Below are 20,362 nucleotides of genomic sequence, written 5' to 3'. Positions count from 1 at the left end.
TGAGAGAAGATGGCGGTGGATAGGACATGCCATCTGAATGCCACAAGATGCTCTTCTAAAAGTATTCCATCGCTGAGATGGAAACAGATTGTGATGAAGACAAAGGGAGACATGCCGGACGGTTGAAAAAGAACTGATGGAAAACGGCTGTACCTTTGGGAAGCAAAGACTGAGAGAAAGATAGGCAGCAGTGGGGATCATGATCTCTGGCGGCCTTATGTGCCACATGACACAAAGAGGAGTCAGTCTGTAAAGAGACATAAAAGCAAACACACACACACACACACACACACACACACCACACACACACAGATGGATTCCGGCCATATCCGGAATATTTGGATCGTTTCGGTCGCTTCCGGTGATAAGAAGTAACGGTGAACTGGTTGATAGAAGACGCAGCAGAGAGTGCTCAAAGTTTGCACAAATCAACTATCAAGCTAAAAGATGAGTGATCAAGGATACAATAAAGTGGATCTTTCACTTGGTAAGAGTGCATATCTTTTTCAAGACATATGTCTACCATTTGCATTTATTGTATTAAGGACGAAGATGTTCTTACATGTCATGGGGGGGCGACGGAGATTGGAATCGGCATGCGGGAATTTTATCGACAAGGGGATTAACATACCAGTGTTGTGACTTATGAATAGAATAGAAATAGATATCACACACGTGGTGACTACACTGCAACGTGTCAGCGGCAGAATAGGTCGCCTGGCAAAAAAAAAGTATGGAAAGGCTGTTTGGATAAAGAAAAAATAAAGAAGAGATGTGTGGACTAGGCTAGTACTAAGATTTTGTACTTTTTTCGTTGGTGTCAGCTATTGTTAAGTGTAATGTAGAGCTCTTATTGCTTTCTTTCATTTTCCATCATTTTAATTTCTGTTAGTAGTGTTAACAACTTAAGTGCCGTGCATTCTATTGGTTTGTGCTTCTAGTTCTACAGGCGGTTTTGGTTGAGAAGAGTAAAAAAGATTTATGAGGAAAAAAAAGAAGAAAAGTCTAGCTGGCAAACTTATGCCAGAAATGATACATAACCCATAGTGATACTTTTTTTTTTTTTTTAAAGGAAATCGAACAGACTGTCAATTACTGATAGTTTGAAGCTTACTTAACACATTGGTTAGCAACATATGAATGAACTATAAATCATGTCAGAAAAAACAAAGTTCACATACTCTCTGAATATTATATGTTACAGATTGTTTGTAAAAGCAGCTGAAATGAACATGTATAGACAATATATTAAAACTAAAAACTAACGTGTCACTATACCTTTTGTACACATAGTCATCAAAGTCAATCCAAAAACCTGTTCTATACACATTTTCAACTCATCATTCACAGATGATTCACAACTTCTTGGCAGCTGCTGCAGAAATGTTGTCAGCAAACTGTTTCTTTTAATTTGTTTTATTTTTATTTTAGAGAAATCAGGCACACACACACACACACATGCACACACACACACACACACACACACATCCTTCACTCGCCACACCTGCCTGTGCCACACCCACTTGCCTCATGCTTGCTTTCAAAGAGGTTAACACACAATAACAGTGATCCATTTGGCACACAGTGCAGGGGAGGGGAGTGAATACTGTTTAGAAATTTGCCTGCAGGCATAACTGATCCCTGTCTTTGATCAATATCAGCATGATTTAAAAACAACAAATACAAAACCCCAAACTTCTTCAGTTTTTCATGCAACATTGAACAAATAATATTGCTCCACTCTCTTCATCAGTCTCCCCCTCCTGAATAAGGGGAGGGGCTGTCTTTGTGGTCAACTCTGGGTCAGCCACAGAGCCATTCTTAACTTCCTGTCCACACGCTCTCTCCTTTTATTGGAACATCTAGCTCTGCACCAACTCCCACCCTCCATTGTCTCTGTAAATCATCACTCTCAGTCTCACTTTACTTGGTGTCAAGCAAACCATCTGACAAGATTTTTTCATCACAAACACTAACTGTATATCTTCAGTTACTTGTGAAGCTTCTGACAGAATCTCAAAGGATATTTGCAACGAGCTGCTGTTTTTTCAAGCTACTAGAGCCAGATTGTGCTTCATCGTCCACCCACTTGAAATTTTCAGAGAGGGGTTATGAAAATGATATCCAGTAATAACCAATACCATACAGAACATGATTGGCTTTTGCTCCTCGCAGATAATAACAGGAGACAAATATATCCAGGTTTCTGACTGGTGGCTGTTGGGAAACATCAACTTTAAATTTAAATTGCATGTGAAAATCCTGAAATGATGCGGAGGTTTATATATACAAGGGTCATTCAATAAATAAGGTGAATTTTTCGGTATAAGGACTTCTAATACAGATAGAAGCTTACTTTTTTAATTTTTTGTTTTTTGTTTTACTTCTTTTTCACATGGATTTAATTTGTTTTGCAGATTAAAAAAAAATTTGAGAGTTTTGGCGATTAACAAAGATGGCCGACCATGCTCCAGGATTGAACAGCGGTCAGTTATCAAGTTTTTGGTTGCTGAAGGGTGCAAACCAGTTGAAATTCATAGGAGAATGTCAACTGTGTATGGTGCCACATGTTTCAGCCGAAAAAAAATGTCTACAAGTGGGCTAAACTGTTTAAAGAAGGACGGAGCAGTGTTGAGGATGAAGACAGGCCTGGAAGGCCTACAGAAGAGGTCCCCTGAGGTGATCGAATCAGTCAATGACCTCATTCAGTCTGACAGAAGGGTGACAGTGGATGACATTGCAAGGACTTTGAGCTTATCTGTTGGGACAGCACACAAAATTGTCCATGATGACCTTGGCTACTCGAAGGTCAGCTGCCGGTGGGTGCCAAAGATGCTTACAGCCCAAACGGTGCAGACCATCAACGAGCTGGGCTGGGAACTGCTTCCTCATCCCCCTTACAGCCCAGACCTTGCCCCTTCAGACTTTCACCTGTTTGGTCCCTTGAAAGCGTTCACGAGAGGCACGAAGTTTGAAAGTGACGATGAAGTCAAAGTGTTGTGAGCGACTGGCTGAGACATCAGTCCAAAGATTTTTACACTGAGGGAATACGGAAGCTTGTGCACAGATGGGAAAAGTGTGTGACAGTGCTGGGAAACTACGTTGAAAAAAAAAAGAAAAAAAAGTAAGCTTCTATCTGTATTAGAAGTCCTTATACCGAAAAATTCACCTTATTTATTGAATGACCCTCGTATATAATATATGTTACTATGTACATCATGGAGCAAATAGCAAAGCAGTTTTTCAGATGTATATCTATATAAATATTTGTCACAGGGCACTGAAGAAATTAATTGATAGATTTATTTATTCTTTGATCAGAATTATATCAAAGTACCTACTCATATTGTGCTTTTGTGGTATTATTTATAGTATTAATTTGTGTACACATGCACACTGCCATTTCTGATCATTATTATACATTGAGTATAAAAAAGCTATACATAATACATACTGTATAATATTGATAATGTCAAAATACATGCATACATGTCAGTTGTAACAATGATTTGAATTAATTAATTACTGGAGAATTTAAATATTGATGGAGAGAGAAGAGCATTTCTGAGTTAAAATAAAAAATAAATTAACAGGCATTCGTTTCAACCATTTGTGTAACAGCAACTGAGCAAGAAGTACTCAGTACTGCCTATCATTGAAATATTTTTTCTCCGTGTGATATGATTTTTAACCTGTTATTTTGTAAACTTATGACTATGCTTGGCTATCAAACTCTTTGAGAAGTTTAAGTGCTTGATATTTTATATCATTTCTATTTTACATAGATGAGAACTGTGATTATAATTTGTTAATCATACCAATATATACACATATCATTATATGGCTTTTTGTCTGTGTGAAATTGTTTTAGAATAATAGAAATTAGAAAAATTGTCTTGTCTACTGATTCATGAGATTTTATGGTGTTTGAAAATAACGGTTTCGAGACATAGGAATTCAGAAAGTCCAAAAAGTAAGACATCAGTGGCAAGTTTGATCATTTACTTTGCCACAGAACAGATATTTCCCTTAAAAAAAAATCTCAGCATGTGTATGTACTTTACTGGAATCATCTTTAGCTTGGACTTGAAAGGTTGACCCAAAAAAGGCAAATTGCAGTGGCATTTGTGACATTGAAATATTCTTCTTTTTTTAACTAGTAACAAAACTATATTTTTTACTTTTAAAAATCTTTAGATATAAGTTAAGTTAAAAGTAAACAGATTCGTTTTGACAGACAACTGAACACTGAGAATAAGGTAAGTTACTAATACTATAGAAATTCTAAATACAAAATTAGATACTATGACTATCCCAACATTAATATTAATGCTATAGCAGTATAATATATCTAGGCATTTAGCCCATAGAGATAATAGTTTGACACTGATGGTAACTTAAAATGTTTTGTTTAATACTGATGGTAACTTAAAATGTTATGACTTATTAAGAATTAATATTCTTGTTCAGTTGTTCATTGTATTGTAGCTGTAAAATACATTACATTTGAATCATTGTTAAGCTGACAAATTTTGATGTTGTATCGCAGATGACATCATCAAGCTGAACAAAAAAGAGAAACAGCAAAAACGCGCAACGAGAGGGGGCAGCGCCAGAGGTCGCAGTGGACTCCGGGGCAGAGGTCAAGGCCTTCGGGGGGGTCAGAGAGGTCGAGGGGCTGGACGAGGGAGAGGAGGGGCAGCAGGTACCAGTCCACTCAACAGGCAAAAGGTGTGTTGATTTGACCACCTGTAGGTGATACATTGAGTGTGTTAACTTGATTTGTTTGTGAAAAAAAAATGTTTACCTTTTTTGTTTGATTTTGGGCCTGTTTTTCAGGCATGATAATGATGAATTTCTAATTCTTCCACTTATTTTATTATATTTTTTAGTTTGTTGTTGTTGTCAAACAAACATATTGTATAAGTACAAGAACTGTGTAATCATTTAGAACTTTTTAACTAATTCAAGACGAGTGAATAACAAAATTCCAGAGATGTGGCATTTAAAAGTTTGTTACCAAATATCTTTTGTCCATCCACTCAATAAGAAACCATTTTAAAAGCCCCAACCATAACGATAAACCAGTGATTAAGTGTTTACCGTTATAAATGTCAAAATAAGCTGAAGGTGTGTGATGTACCTCCAGACAGGCACAGTGAGTGCAGCAGCGGCCTTGAGAGGTCGAGGTCAAGGGTCAAGGCGCCGAGGACAGCGGGGAGGAGGACTGAGGGGCATTGTGGGAAGCAGGACAGGTCTTCGAGGAGCCCTTGGCGGGGTCAGAGGTCAGGTCCTGACTTCCCGAGGAGCCAGTGTCAGGGGCATTCGTGGAAATCTTAGAGGGAGGGGTAAGCTGCATGTAATGATGTATGGATTCTGTGTGTGTGTGTTTTAGTAAATTTTATTTTCTTTCATTTATTTTTCGCTTTTTATCTTTTTCTATATATATCATACATTTTACGCATTTTGTTTTTTATGTAAAGTCCAAAGATGAAAGTCACCAACCTTTGTGAACTGACAATGAATATATAATTATCAACAACAAGAACAATGTGCATACTCGCTGTTCGCAGGCGCTCGCAGCAGCCTTCGCGGATCACTCCGAGGTCAAGGAAGCCTGGTCAGTCGGGGTCAAGGACTGCGGGGAGCCCAGAGGCAAGGTCAAGGGCGGGGTCAGGGGGCGACAGCGCTGAACAGAATCTCGCTGAAGCAGAAGCGGCAGCAGGCCTTGGAGACGCTGCGCATGGCGCAGAAAACCATCGCACAGCTGGACCAGCAGACAGCACGGCAGAACTTCGTCAACGCTCGGCGAGGCATTGTGCAGCAACAACAGCAACAGCAGGTGGGTTACAGTGGGTTTTGGGGGGAGGGGCTGGGGTGGTCGGGTGGGAAAGCATTTCAGGTTGGGTGTAGAGGTGAGAACGTAAAGGGCGTAGACCACCAGTTTAGTATTTGGATGGAACCTGAGGCTGTTCTGGTGTCTAGATAGAATGTGTGGCCATTTTGGTATCTGCATAGAATGTGTGGTCAATTTGGTATTTGTGTAGAATCTGTGGCCTTTTTGGTATCAGGATAGAATATCTGGCCTTTTTTGCATCTGGATAGAATCTGTTCCATTTTTTGGTGTCTGAATAGAATGTGTGGCCATTTTGGTATCTGGGTAGAATCTGTTGCCGTATTGGTATCTTGATAGTCTTTGGCTATCTTGATATATGGATAGAATCTGTGGCCATTTTGGTATATATGGATATATATACATCCAATATATCATATTTGTAAATCTGCAGCTTGATGACCAGGTTTCATTTTGCTTGCTTCCAACCACCAGATTCAGAACCAGCAACCGAATATCAAGAAAAACCAGGGGTTTTACTCCAGTACAACATCCCTGGTGTCAAACAACCCCAAAAAGACCTTGACCTCCACACGACAGCTTCAGGGAACCCAGGTCACAACCTTTAACCCCGTGAGCACACAGCAGAGTCCACGAGGCCGAAGAAGGTGATTATGTTAAGGGGATATGTTTATGAGCTCTATGATTATATTTCCTTTCTCTCTATGTTTTTTTTTCCTCCTTTGTTTCTGTCTGTCTTTCATTTTCATTGGACTTTGATTATTGTTCTAATTTTCCAAAGCTTAGTTTGTTGTCAGTGGTGTCCTATGCAAGATGAATCCAAAGGGTCTCAACTGAATACCACTGAAGTGACTCGGCAGCAGTTTAGGGTCTTTTGTGGTTTGTGGCCTCATGGTGACCTAACATCAATAGACATTGTTTTCCTATGGACTGCTGGAACTGAGACTGGCAGATAAACTGGGGTGTGTGTTTGGAAGGTCTTGAAATGAGCAGTAATGCTCCTGAAAGGGTACAGATGATGGGGCCGTATGAAAACAAAAAGTATTTGAATAAAGGAATAAGATGTATGCATGTTTGTATGTATCTAGCCAGGTGTGAGCGAGTATTTGACTTCGGTTGGAGGGAGTTTAAAACAGCAGAAGGAAAGGATTCAGCCTTGTTGTATCCTTCCTATGCCAAGGTCTAGTAGACAGTGGATATGAATTCACCGCCCCCATGGCCGTCACTCTCTTCGGACGACGGAATGCGTGAGTATTTGGATTTGGACAAAGGAATGGAATAGCATTTTCCAAAAATAAAAATCCACCACGCACTGTACACGTAATTTTGTGATCAGCCAAGCAGAGTGTGCTATCCTGGGTCACTCCACAACCGAATTGTATGATTGGCCAGCCTGTAATGTGTGGCCTGTCTCGCACACACTGACAGGTCGCCTGCTTGTGTGCCAGCCTGTTAGCAAAGTGGCGTCTGAAGCGGATTCTTCTCAAAATGTTGCAGAGCGAACAAGGCAGCGATGGCAACATTTTAGTGTTGCCGAAGTACTTGAAATGCTACAAACTGAAGGGTTGGACATCAAAGAGGTGGATGATGACGAAGAAGAAAGTGAATTAAGTGCAGAAAGCGAGCATAGGTATGGTGATACGGGGTGAAAAATTGGCATTACTTTCTACATAATGGCAAAACTATAAAAATGAGATAAGAAATTGATTTTTTTAATATGTAATAGCCCAACACTTAATGAACCAGTTCTGAAAGTTTCATTTTCTTACTCTGTATTTTGTATTTTTGGTAATTTTTTTCCAAACCCATACAAATGGGGAAAAGCAAGGGAGAAAACTTGCCATCCTGAGTGAGTTATTATTAGTATTATTATGAGCATTTACACCTAATCTTGAAAATAAGCCTAAGGCATTTACAAATAGAACAAATTTGTAAATATCAAAAAGGAAAAATTGAACACAAGATACCAAACATCATTGAAAACTATTCATCCCCCCACCCAACCCCCACACAATACACACAAGTACACGTGCACGCACACACACAAGTCATAGCACACAATCATAAATAGTACACAATCAAAAATACCACTAAAAAATCCTGAAACTATCAAAACTCACTGACAAAGAGTGAACCTGTAGTGCATGCTGTGCTGTTCAGGTGGCGACAAAGGAACCAAAGCAGTGTACCTGTGAACAATGGCAGCACTCTGACCATCAGTATTGACAACTCCATGCCACTCAGGTAATCTGAGGGTCTGGGTTCATTCCTTTTTTTGTGTGCTTCTTTTCTTTGTGTGTGTGTGTGTGTGCGCGCGCGCACCCCCCATGCAATAATATTTATAGAGCACTGAATCTTGTGCAGAGACATATCAAAGCACTTGCTGCCCAGTCATTTGCACACATGAATTTGATCTTCTGTATGCTTATACACATGAAGGAGGTTCAGGCACTAGTGGGTCTGGGATATCATTTGAAGAATCTCCACCATTAACTCGCCAGGCATCTGTGATCGGGACTCAAATCCAGGACCCTTAGATTTAAAGTCCAGTGAAGTACAGTACAATACAACACATTCAGTTTTTATTCATTTGACTGGAAATTAACTGTGCATCCATGGGATCATCTCTACTCCACACAATCTTTCAGCTCAGTCACCTCCAACACACACAAAAGTACATGACAAAGGTTGGATTAAAACAGTAAAAGGTCAAAACATAAGAAGGCCAAAAAGTAAGCTGAATAGTAAGAAACTGAGTACACGCAAGCAAGAAATAAGACACAGTGCTTTGATATATCACACATACACACGTAAGTCATAAACTAGATGTATTTTAAGAAAGAAAGACAAAACATCATGGCATTCTAGCATACGGTAAAAGAGATCTGTTATAAACTTACAGGTACAGTAAGAAACAGTCTGTAATCAGAATGATCATTATAAATTCTAATATTGCAAGTAAGGAGGCGCCATGGGGAAGTCGTTGGACTGCGGAAGAAAGGACTGGGCCCTGCCCGCCTGCGCCAAGCCCTTGACACAGTGAATTTCATTCACTGCCATGATGGTCGTGAAAGGCTTAACCTTAATATTGCACATAGAAAACTAAAAACATGGTATCAAAACATCTGTAAACATCCACTTTTTTAACACTTTACTCAGCTGTTGTGCCTGAAAACTTGATTGTCAATTTTTTTTTCTTTGTCTCTCTGTTCAGCACGACAGAGTACTCTGCCCCTCAGGTCGTGACCTCAACAGCCCCACAGCAACAGAGACTGCGGCGACGACCATGGCGACGACAGAACAGAAACAACAACATGAACAGCAATGTCAGCGATGACAGCAACACTTTCATCCCCACCACCGCAACCACAACCACGAGTGCAGACGCTATAGACTTCCATTCTGGAGCCAGTCCTGAGTTTTCTCAGCAGTTAATGGTGAGCAGTGGAGATACTTTGTTATGATTTTTTTTTTTTTTTTTTTTTTTTTTTTTTTTTACATACTCTTGGGTTGATTTACATAAAAAACAGAGCATCCAATTTCTGAAGGGAAACAGAGAAAAAAAAAGCCGATGGGCCATTATATTTTGTTTGCCGATGACCCGTCAGAATTGAAAACTGGAGTACTCGTTCAAAAGCGACATTTGTAGACCCTATAATGAAGAGGCTTTGAGAAGGGAATGGCTTGTCAGTGTGCCAAAATCTAAGTCACAGTTTTCCTAACGGTCGAACAGTGCATCGTTATGCTTAGGGTAATGGTCCTTTTACCTGTGTTGCATTGCAGAATATGAAGCCCACCGTGTCCACAAAGTACGTGTTTGAGAAGAAGGCTTTCTCCACAGGAAACGTGAGTTGTTGGGTTGTGGTGATAATGAGTGTGTATGTATGTATGCTTGTGTGTGTATGTGTGTATGCAGGTTGCATCAGACATGTGAATAATTATAAAAATTGTTGTTATAGATTGCTGAATCTTATGCTAATACAAAACACTTGTAATCAATGTTTATTGTCATAAGAAGACAGATAAAAACGAGGTGAGTTGGGAACATTGAATTTTGGTCAGGAAACAAATAACAGTATAACTATTGCATTGGTCTTTTGATTATTGTTAAAAAAAAATGTATGTGGTGTCCCAGAATTGGGACATTTCCTTTCCTGTATCTTGCTGATGATGTTGGGGGTATGATGATAGGGATCCATTTAGGTTTAGGACTACTTGACAACGCTGTACTCCCATGATATATCCAGTGTCAGCCAGGCTGAGAGATACAGACACCTGCAGTATTGGTCATTTGATTTCTTTATTTATTTTTCTCCCCCTCTTTTCTGGTTTCAGACGTCGTACTCCCTCAACGACAGGTTTTCCAGCACCTCTGTCGATGTTCTGACAGGACGCAAAGTGTTCATGTGAAACGATGCTGATTGGTGTGCGGTTCTGGCACACATCAAGCCTGTGTCAGCATGTGCCTTAGTCCCTGTGTTATCATGATGATCATGGTGTGTTGGGGGGGGGGGAGGGAGATGTGGGGGTGAAGGGTGTGAAAAGGGGAGGGGTGGGTGGTGTGTGAAACAGGATCAGTGTATTATAGTTCAGTTTCAGTTTCTCAAGGAGGCATCACTGCGTTCAGACAAATCCATATGCTACACCACATCTGCCAGGCAGATGCCTGACTGACAGCATAGTCCAACGCACTTTGTCAAGTCTTGAGTGCGTATGTGTGTACCTATAAGATTGGATTTCTACAGAATTTTACCAGAGGACAACACTCTCTTTACCATGGGTTCTTTTTCATTGCACCAAGTGTGTGCTGCACATGGGACCTTGGTTTATCGTCTCATCCAAATGACTCAACACTCAATTCCATTTTCCAGGAGAAAGGGCGAGAGTGGGATTCAAACCCACACCCTCACAGACTCTACATTGGCAGCTGAGCGTCTGAACCATTCTGCCACCTTCCTCACAGTTATGATAATGGTTTGTGGGGGAGTGTGAGAAGGGTGGAGGGCTGGAGTAGGAAGGTAGGGTAGTGATCTCTCATGTTCTTGTGGGCATTGACTGAAGTGTGGTGTCAAACAAAACAAACTGGGGTGGAGTGTATGTATGTGTGTGGTGTTGATGGTTGTAGTTTTTGCTGAGCGTGTGGTGGGTGTGTGGGTGTTCATCTGCATGAGTCTGTGTATCTGCCCATCAGATTCACATTTTTTTTTAATAGATTTGAATATTCATGTAGATAGAAATGATGCAGCATTCAGTGAAAGAAAAGTAAGTTTGCTAACTTCTCAGAGTGTGTTACAAGTACTGTCTCTTGAAGTGGACTCTGAATTAACCCCTTGACTGCTGAAGGTGGGTGAAGTGAGATCAGTGTGGCCTGACTTTCAAGTGCCGTCACTGCAGTTTGTGTTCTCAAAGATGCCAGCAGTTTCGATTTCGCCATATTTTTTTAACGCTCGATCGTAGTTTGTTTTGATGTTATGTCAATGTCTGAATTGTTCTGACTTCTTTTTCGACTACGTAGCATGGTCACATGCTTTCCTGTTGTGACCCAGACTTCTTTTTCGACTACGTAGCATGGTCACATGCTTTCCTGTTGTGACCCACACTTCTTTTTCGACTACGTATCATGGTCACATGCTTTCCTGTTGTGACCCAGATGCTATAGACCTATCATCACCAGGCCAGGGCAGTCATACTAACGTGATGATGCTCAGTTAATTGCGTGATCGTTTAGATTGAAACAGCATTGAGTGGACAAATCAGCTTAATCGTAGCAGTTTGAGTTACACTTTGTTGCAGGTAGGTCCAAGTGTTTGTATGCCTTGTACTAGTTGTAGATGAAAGTTACTTTGCTGATGTGGTTTGGAGTCAGAGTGTTCGTGCCAAATTCAAAATGTACCTGTGAAATTTCCTGATTGTTCCTACAAACGGTTGACAGGGGTTGGCATCTGTGTGTTTTTGTCAGTGGTGTCACTGATGTTTGTTGAACTAAAGCAGTGCAGCCCCAAGAGGAAGAAATTCAGATAGAGAACGGTTACTGACATCCTAACATAAAAGCTCTGGTTTGTCACAGTGAGATGACAGCCCTTCACTGACATCCTGACCTGTAAGCTCTGGTTTGTCACAGTGAGATGACAGCCCTTCACTGACATCCTGACCTGTAAGCTCTGGTTTGTCACAGTGAGATGACAGCCCTTCACTGACATCCTGACCTGTAAGCTCTGTCTTATCACAGTGAGGTGACAGCCCTTCACTGATATCCTGACCTGTAAGCTCTGTCATATGACAGTGAGGTGACAGCCCTCCACTGACATCCTGTCCTGTAAGCTCTGTCTTGTCACAGTGAGGTGACAGCCCTTCACTGACATCCTGACCTGTAAGCTCTGTCATATCACAGTGAGGTGACAGCCCTCCACTGACATCCTGACCTGTAAGCTATGTCATATCACAGTGAGGTGACAGCCCTCCACTGACATCCTGACCTGTAAGCTCTGTCTTGTCACAGTGAGGTGACAGCCCTTCACTGACATCCTGACCTGTAAGCTCTGTCATATCACAGTGAGGTGACAGCCCTCCACTGACATCCTGACCTGTAAGCTCTGTCTTGTCACAGTGAGGTGACAGCCCTTCACTGACATCCTGTCCTGTAAGCTCTGTCTTGTCACAGTGAGGTGACAGCCCTTCACTGACATCCGGACCTTTAAGCTCTGTCATATCACAGTGAGGTGACAGCCCTCCACTGACATCCTGACCTGTAAGCTATGTCATATCACAGTGAGGTGACAGCCCGTCACTGACATCCTGACCTGTAAGCTCTGTCATATCACAGTGAGGTGACAGCCCTCCACTAACATCCTGACCTGTAAGCTCTGTCATATCACAGTGAGGTGACAGCCCTCCATTGACATCCTGACCTGTAAGCTCTGTCATATCACAGTGAGGTGACAGCCCTTCACTGATATCCTGACCTGTAAGCTCTGTCATATCACAGTGAGGTGACAGCCCTTCACTGATATCCTGACCTGTAAGCTCTGTCATATCACAGTGAGGTGACAGCCCTTCACTGACATCCTGACCTGTAAGCTCTGTCGTATCACAGTGAGGTGACAGCCCTCCACTGACTTCCTGACCTGTAAGCTCTGTCTTGTCACAGTGAGGTGACAGCCCGTCACTGATATCCTGACCTGTAAGCTCTGTCATATCACAGTGAGGTGACAGCCCTCCACTGACTTCCTGACCTGTAAGCTCTGTCATATCACAGTGAGGTGACAGCCCTCCACTGACATCCTGACCTGTAAGCTCTGTCATATCACAGTGAGGTGACAGCCCTCCACTGACATCCTGACCTGTAAGCTCTGTCATATCACAGTGAGGTGACAGCCCTTCACTGACAAGTATTGTGCTCATCATCAGCAGTTAAGGGGCCAGTAAAGCAACAACAGAAATGGTCAACACTTTAAAACTGATGTGTGTGTGTGTGTGTGTGTGTGTGTGTGTGTGTGTGTGTGTGCTTTTGTGATATTGTGGATGAAAACATATACCTGTGTTTTTGCATTTTTGTATATTCACTGATAGGTTGAAGCTGTTGTTACAGTTGTGTTTTTTTTATGTGACATTCAAGCATGTTCTTTTTTTTATGGTAGTGATTGGACCCCGAATTGTGATTTTGTGTGTGTGTGTGTGTGTGTAACAATTTCTCCTTGTTTGGGGTTTATGCTTTTTTCAACTACTATGTCAGATAATAGCTGAGTTATATGTTGAAGTTTTGGAACTAGATGTAGATCATTGTAGCATTTTTGTTGGCTTGAGTTGACTGACATAGGCCAGTGGATAGTTGTGTGTATAAAACAAAGAAAGAAGAACATTGAAGCAGTTTTTGTTGGCTTGAGTTGACTTACTATTGGTTAGTGAATAGTTATGTGTATATAGAACAAAGAAAAAGGAAGAAAAATATGTATGTTAGAAATTTCCACTTTTTTGTTGTTGTTGTTGCTCTTTTTTTTTTTTTTTTTTTTTTTTTTTTTTTTTTACTGACTTAAAATGAATTGCATCTGAAGTGGTGTGTATAAACAAGGTTCCTTTTCTTTTAATGAGCAAACCTGTGGAAGAAAGAATTCATATGTATGACTTTTTTTATTATGTTGGATCTGTTAAAGAATTAAACAGTGTGCAATGAAGGTATGCAAGTAGTATGCTCACTGTGTGTGTGTGTGTGTGTGTGTGTGTGTGCAAGCATGCATGCGGGTGTGTGTGTGCCTGCCTCTGTGTGTGTACTGCTTTTTGAGTGTATGCTTATTTCACAACAATGTTTTTAAAAAAGCGCTTATCAGTCCTAAGGCAGCATTGACTGTAGCAATTACGTCTGACATTCTACTTTCGTCTTGGGGTTTTATTCTTGCAGCCTTTTAAGAAGGAAGCAGAATTCAGAAAAAACAAAAGACTGTACTGAAATGTCAGCGGAAGTATTGTGTGAGAGACCAGAGGAGGGAGTAATTTAAACCAGCAAAATATAAGACCATGTATGTATGTGTGTGATGAAAAGAGAAAAAGGTTACGTTTGATAATATTTCATGATTTAGATCATACATTTGCTTTCATATTCCATATTTTTTATCATTATGTTTTCCTGTTACGTAGGTGTATTGCAGAATTGGTTACGTGATGGACTTCTGATCCAAGCCAGTGTTCACCAATGATTAGGGTTCAAGGCCGTGTTTCAGCAAGGTGTTTTTTGCGTAGGAAAGGAACTTTACTCTGATTTTCCTCACTCCACCCAAGTGTGAATGGGTACCTGACTTCGTTTTGAGATAGTTAAAATGGTGGAAGTAGAGGATTGTATTAAAGTGTATTTTATTACTCTTTCTTCACAACAGATGTCTCTGTGTGAAATTCAGGCTGCTTTCCCCAGGGAGAGCACATGGCTACACTAAGAGCACCAACCATTTTTTTTGTGTGTTTTTTTTATGCCTGCAATTTTATTTGTTTTCCTATTGAAGTGGATTTTTCTACAGAATTTTGCCAGGGACAACCCTTTTATTGCTATGGGTTCTTATAGGTACACTAAGTGCATGCTGCACATGCGACTAAGGCTTATTGTCTCATATGAATGACTAGCATCCAGACCACCGCTCAAGGTCTACAGGAGAGGGAGAAAACACTGGCGACTGTGGGATTAGAACCAATGCGCTCAGATTCTCGAGCATCTTAGGCGGACACATTACCACCAGGCCAACACTCCACTTAGGCCCCGCCTTGCAGTGCCTTGCCCGGGACATAGTGGATGTATATTCATGGCTCTGATGGCTGTAAAGGCTGTGGGATCCTTAACTCTTTCACTACCATAGGTGACTTTCCTTGACTAGACAGTGCAACGCCATGGGCAACTTCAGTTGACATCAAGGGTCATTTTAACCGGGATAATTTTTCACATTGTAGCAAAGCTTTACAGCAGCAGCCAGTTTCCCCACTGTAGAACGACTAACCTTTGCCCCCTGACTGAGTTTGAAGTGAACAAGTGTTTTCACTTGAACGGAAGTCTGTGACTGAGAGCATCATTTTTCAAATACTTGGTGCTGGGGAGCATTTTTCATACAGAAACTTGGCGATGAAAGAGTTAACTTTCTAACCTATAATGTTTGTTTCATGAAAGACAAAAAAAAAAGAAAGTCGATGTCAGTGGCTGGTTCTTCGCTTGCGAAGATCAGTGGGAAGTTCCTGCCAGGGATGGGCGGCATGCCTTTTGATGACTAATTAGTCTAATCCGTGATCTGCAGAGTGTGTGGCATTGTGGGCAGGTGTAGATCTGGCCTGCATTGCTGGGCTGCGGACCTGGGTCTTTCCTTCTCCTTCTTTTCTCCTGGATGTTCATTCGTCTGATTTCCTCAAAGTGTTGGGTTCCCCTGAGCGTTGAAGATCTCCAGCTTCCTCTATCTGATACTGACTGCTCCCATGTCTTGGGGTTGATGCCCGCTTGGTATAGTTGCTTCTTCAGTTGGTCCTTGAATCTTTTCTGTGGTGCGCCTGTATTGCATTTGCCTTGGTCCAACTCCCCATAGAATACTGCTTTCGGCATGTGAGTGTCAGGCATCCGGGTGATGTCACCTGCCCAGCGAAATTGTTTTAGCATAAGCATTGACTCGATGCTTTGCAGTTGAGGTCTTTCTAGGACTTCTATGTTCATTATGTAGTCCTTCCACTTGATGCCCATGATAGACCGAAGGCATCTCTGATGGAACTGCTCCAGCCGCTTTGTTTCCGGTACAGCACCCAGGCCTCTGATCCATATAGCAGTGTTGACAGTACAGCAGCTCGGTAGACTTGCATCTTTGTGGAGAGTCGCAAGGAGTGGTTTTTCCATACTCTTTTCTGGAGGGGGCCTAATGCACTGCTTGCCTTTGAGAGGCAGTTGTCCACATCTTTGGTCACTGTAGCGTCGTTCGATATGACGCTGCCCAGGTAGGTGAATTGCTCTACCGTGTTAAGGGGATGGCCACCAATGCTTATGTGGGGAGCAGTGTACACAGTCCCTGGTGCTTTTTAGTGGAGGACTTCAGTTTTCTTCAGGCTTATAGTCAGACTGAATGCCTTGGCTGTCTGTGAAAAATGGTCTACGATGACCAGCAGAGCTGCTTCTGTGTGTGCCAGGAGGGCACAGTCGTCTGCAAAGAGCAGGTCCAGGATAGCTTCTTCTGAGGTCTTCGTGTGGGCCCTCGTAAGTTGAATACGCTGCCATCAGTCCTGAATCTGATATAAATCCCCTCCTCTAGATCCTCCTTTGCTTCTCTCAGCATCATGCTGAAGAAGATTGCGAAGAGTGTGGGGGCTAATACGCAGCCTTGCTTCACTCCATTGCTGATTGGGAATTCTTCAGAGTAATCACCATTACACTTGACTTGACCCATTTGTCCTTCATGGATTTTTCACTAGAACAAACACTAACTTGAGGTTCACATAAAGGACCGCTTGGGAACATGTAGTTTTCTGTCGTGGATGTGTGGTGATGAATGATGCAAACTTCCAGCAAACAGCGTTGTGTGCAGCCAGTGTAACAACCTCTACTCATAACCAGAGGTGTTTTCTGGCACATGCAATTCCACTTTTTAAACAATGAGAAATCACTACTATTTGTCAAAAGTAATAGTACTTCCTTCATGTTTAATACATTTATTTCATTGAAGGAAGATTTCTCAGGTTTGCTTCTTTTTTGGACAAACTGGTTTTCACTTGTTTTGCTTAAAGCACATTCTGTTCTTGAAAAGAGAAAAAGGAATACGCCTGTTAATGAGATTCAAAATCTGTTTCCGTCTTTTTTAATCATAAATCATTGAATGCCTTTCACATGAGGGCATCCGTTAAGACTGTGAGGAATACAGTTGACAGCGGTTGACTGATTGCAATAGATTCTGGAACATTTTGAGGACATCTGTTAGACTGTGAGGATACAGCGGTTGATTGATTGCAATAGACTCTGTGACATTTTTTTTAAAATTGTTGTTGTTTTGTGCTTGCATTTATTTATTATTGCATTATTACTGCTACTTTTGTTGTTGTGGTGATGATGATGAAATTGATTTATTTATGGTGATGATGTTATTGGGCGTTTTTTATTTTCATTTAATTTTTTGTTCATGATGATGATGATTTTATTTTACAAGAGTTGGATCCTTTTGTCCAGGCATTGAGTATGTAACTGTTTATTCAGGTTGTAGTAATGAAGCTGCAGCAGTGTGTACAAACAGTACACATGTATTCATATATGGAGCAGAAACAAGCACAGTGCTCAAAAATCATCTTTTCCTTTTTTTTCTTCTTTTTTTTATATTATTAATTGGAATATCATCAGGAATTGACTGAAAGTGACAAATGTTTGAAAGATTGGAACTTTGGATTGAATGAGGCTTGATTTTACTTATTTATTTATTTGTTTTCCTTTAAACTTTTTGTTCTTTCTGTTAGCTCAGTTTATCATACATGTATCTTTTGTTTTGTTCAGCATAAACCAAAAGTGCGACCAGATATCAATCAATCACGGAGTTTTGTTCACCATTGTATTGTTAGGTTTTGTTCTGTGTTTAGCTGTAGATACGACACTAACATAGTAACAAATGCAGCTACAGATTATAAGCCATTGTATCTTGTGTTTTTTTGTTCAGTATTAAGAAGTGCGTACAACTACCTTTTGGAAATAATGAATAAAGTGTATTACCAAGGCTCAGTGGTAAGCTCTCTGTGCAGCTTGTCATTGAAAACAAAATTGAAAATTAAAAATACAGGTTTTAAACCGCTGGATCTTTTGTTTTGACTGAGTTTTATCTTATTTTGGCATTACCATAGTGAAATCAGCAACAACTCTGTACGTCTTGTTTATATTTTTGGTTTGTGTGTCAGTGTGTCTGAGAGTGCATGGTTTGCAGTCTGCAACAACTCTGTGTGTATATGTGTGTGTGTGTGCATGTGTGTGTGTGTTTGTATGTGCATGATGAAATTAAATTTCAGTGACCATTCTGTCCTTTGTTATGTATGCATTCAAAACACTTGGTTTTAAGTGATCTGTGAATGTATAATTAATATCATTTATTATCATCACAATCATAATCACTGTTGCTAACCGATTTTTGTAATTTAAATGTCGCAGTTGAGAAAAGGTCATTTACATGGCTTGATCTCCTTTTTTCTTGTTTTTTTTTTTAACCTTTTGCTTTCTTACAGTAATATTCAATTTACAGTAATATTCATTTTATGTGGTGCACTTATGGTTACCGTAAAGATGATGTGTCATGAACTGTAATTTTTTTTATGTATGTGACATTTTTGTGTTTGACGCGGTTGGACATTTGTGTAGTTTGATAGTCCTGATACGGTCCTGTGCAGCCAGTTGGACTAAAAGCAACAACAATAAAAACAATAATGTGGTGTTCTAAAGTTCTTTCTTGACAATAATTTGAATAAAAGGGCTACCTGAAATCTATGATCATATTTTGAATGTTACAGAGTATCATGGCAAAGAAACTGCTTAAATTACTGTTTGTTTTTGTAATTATTGCATTTAAGAATTTATTATTTATGTTTGTATCAGTCAGTTTTGTTTGAGTGTTTGCTGAATGCATAGTTGAACAGAGTATGGCACTGAAAACCTTTGAATGTGTGGTTTTTGTTTTCTTTTTTATTCATTTACTGATGACATAATTGATAAAAAGGCAGTTCACTGATTTTATCGTCTTCAGATCAGTTGGACTACCTTGTCAGTTGTGTGTGTGTGTGTGTGTGTGTGTGTTCTATAGACTTTATAAACATAGGCACACCTGTTACCTGTGGTATTGTTTGTATTAATGAAAAAAAGAAGCAAACTTGATACTAATGCACACTTTCATGCACACAAACGCAGTTACACAGCACACTGTCTCTCTCTCTCTCTCTCTCTCTTTCACACACACACACACATGAAAGACTTGTCTGGTATAGCATCTTTATTGGCAAACAACAACAACGAAACTACCTATAAAACTATACACAAAAATAAGTATGTTACTGGAATGATCTAATAAGAAACACACACATACAGAGGAATTCTACACATGATAAACTGTTTTTCTATTTATTTACAGACTAGCAGTTTAAAGAGAGTGAAGACACTTCAATGGATGACATTTTTCTTTATTTTTTTTATCTTTAGTTGATACATAAAAGCAGCCTGAACAGAGGTTGGGGAAGGGAAGGAGGGGAATGGGGGGAACTGGATGATCTTGTGTTCTTGTCATGGTATAATCATCTACCATCATCTGTGATCTCTTCAAACTTGCAGTCACATCTTCTGTCATCTCATGATCAGTAACTTCATGTACATCTATTATTATCTTTATTATCACCTCCATTATTATCTTCTGTATTCTCTAAAACTCACAGCTTTTATTCTTTTATTTATCAGGGTACTTTAGGCTCTAACCAACCACAGACTGGAGTCCATTTCAAGATGGTCAAAACAAGTACATGGGAAAAAATAGATGAACATAATTGACAAGTAGAAATAAATTCAATCGTTTGGAGATTTCCAATATTGTTGCCTTATTTGATCAAATACAGAACTCAGGATTGAGAAAAATAAAAATATACACAAACATAATTTTAGGAAGAAAATTTCTTACATACACATGACAAAGTAGCACAAAATGCATGCAGCTCATCAATAAATGTATGTAATCAAAGAAATGATTGTCTCTCTCCCCCTCAATCAACATCAACATGCTAGGCATGGACAAGAGTCAAGGTGGCACTCACAGTTTAAAAGAAATGTACCGGGAACACACATAATGCATGCATACACACACACACAGGATGGAATTTTACATCAAATTCCCCTTCCTTTTTTTGAAACCAAGACAACAGGGCCTTGATTGATAATCAGACGCACACAACAATATTTCTATTTATGTATATCTACAGATGTCCATATCTATTTGGTGCCACACTGAAACCAAACAATAATCACTCATTTGTTTTGTGCAGATTATACACACC

General features: G+C 40.2%; 1 protein-coding gene across 1 annotated transcript; it reads left to right on the top strand.

Annotated features, from left to right (window-relative positions):
* The first annotated feature begins 377 nt into the window (after positions 1 to 377).
* Positions 378 to 10,328, top strand: LOC143275553 (uncharacterized). Its single transcript, XM_076579744.1, has 9 exons — positions 378 to 487; positions 4,550 to 4,731; positions 5,150 to 5,348; positions 5,574 to 5,842; positions 6,329 to 6,501; positions 8,015 to 8,098; positions 9,069 to 9,291; positions 9,638 to 9,700; positions 10,190 to 10,328. Exons 1-9 carry the CDS (start codon positions 448 to 450, stop codon positions 10,262 to 10,264), a joined length of 1,308 nt encoding a protein of 435 aa, XP_076435859.1. The 5' UTR covers positions 378 to 447; the 3' UTR covers positions 10,265 to 10,328.
* Positions 10,329 to 20,362: the final 10,034 nt, after the last annotated feature.

The sequence above is a fragment of the Babylonia areolata genome, chromosome 30 (assembly GCF_041734735.1).
Source record: "Babylonia areolata isolate BAREFJ2019XMU chromosome 30, ASM4173473v1, whole genome shotgun sequence".
Lineage (NCBI taxonomy): Eukaryota > Metazoa > Mollusca > Gastropoda > Neogastropoda > Buccinidae > Babylonia > Babylonia areolata.
This window is presented reverse-complemented; position numbering and strand designations above follow the sequence as displayed.

What these genes read in the sequence shown, in the direction of transcription:
- LOC143275553 (XM_076579744.1), top strand. Translation starts at nt 448, where the DNA reads ATGAGTGATCAAGGATACAATAAAGTGGATCTTTCACTTG. An exon ending in GTCCACTCAACAGGCAAAAG is followed by an intron (nt 4,732 to 5,149) that starts GTGTGTTGATTT and finishes ATGTACCTCCAG; the next exon opens with ACAGGCACAGTGAGTGCAGC. An exon ending in AGCAACAACAGCAACAGCAG is followed by an intron (nt 5,843 to 6,328) that starts GTGGGTTACAGT and finishes TCCAACCACCAG; the next exon opens with ATTCAGAACCAGCAACCGAA.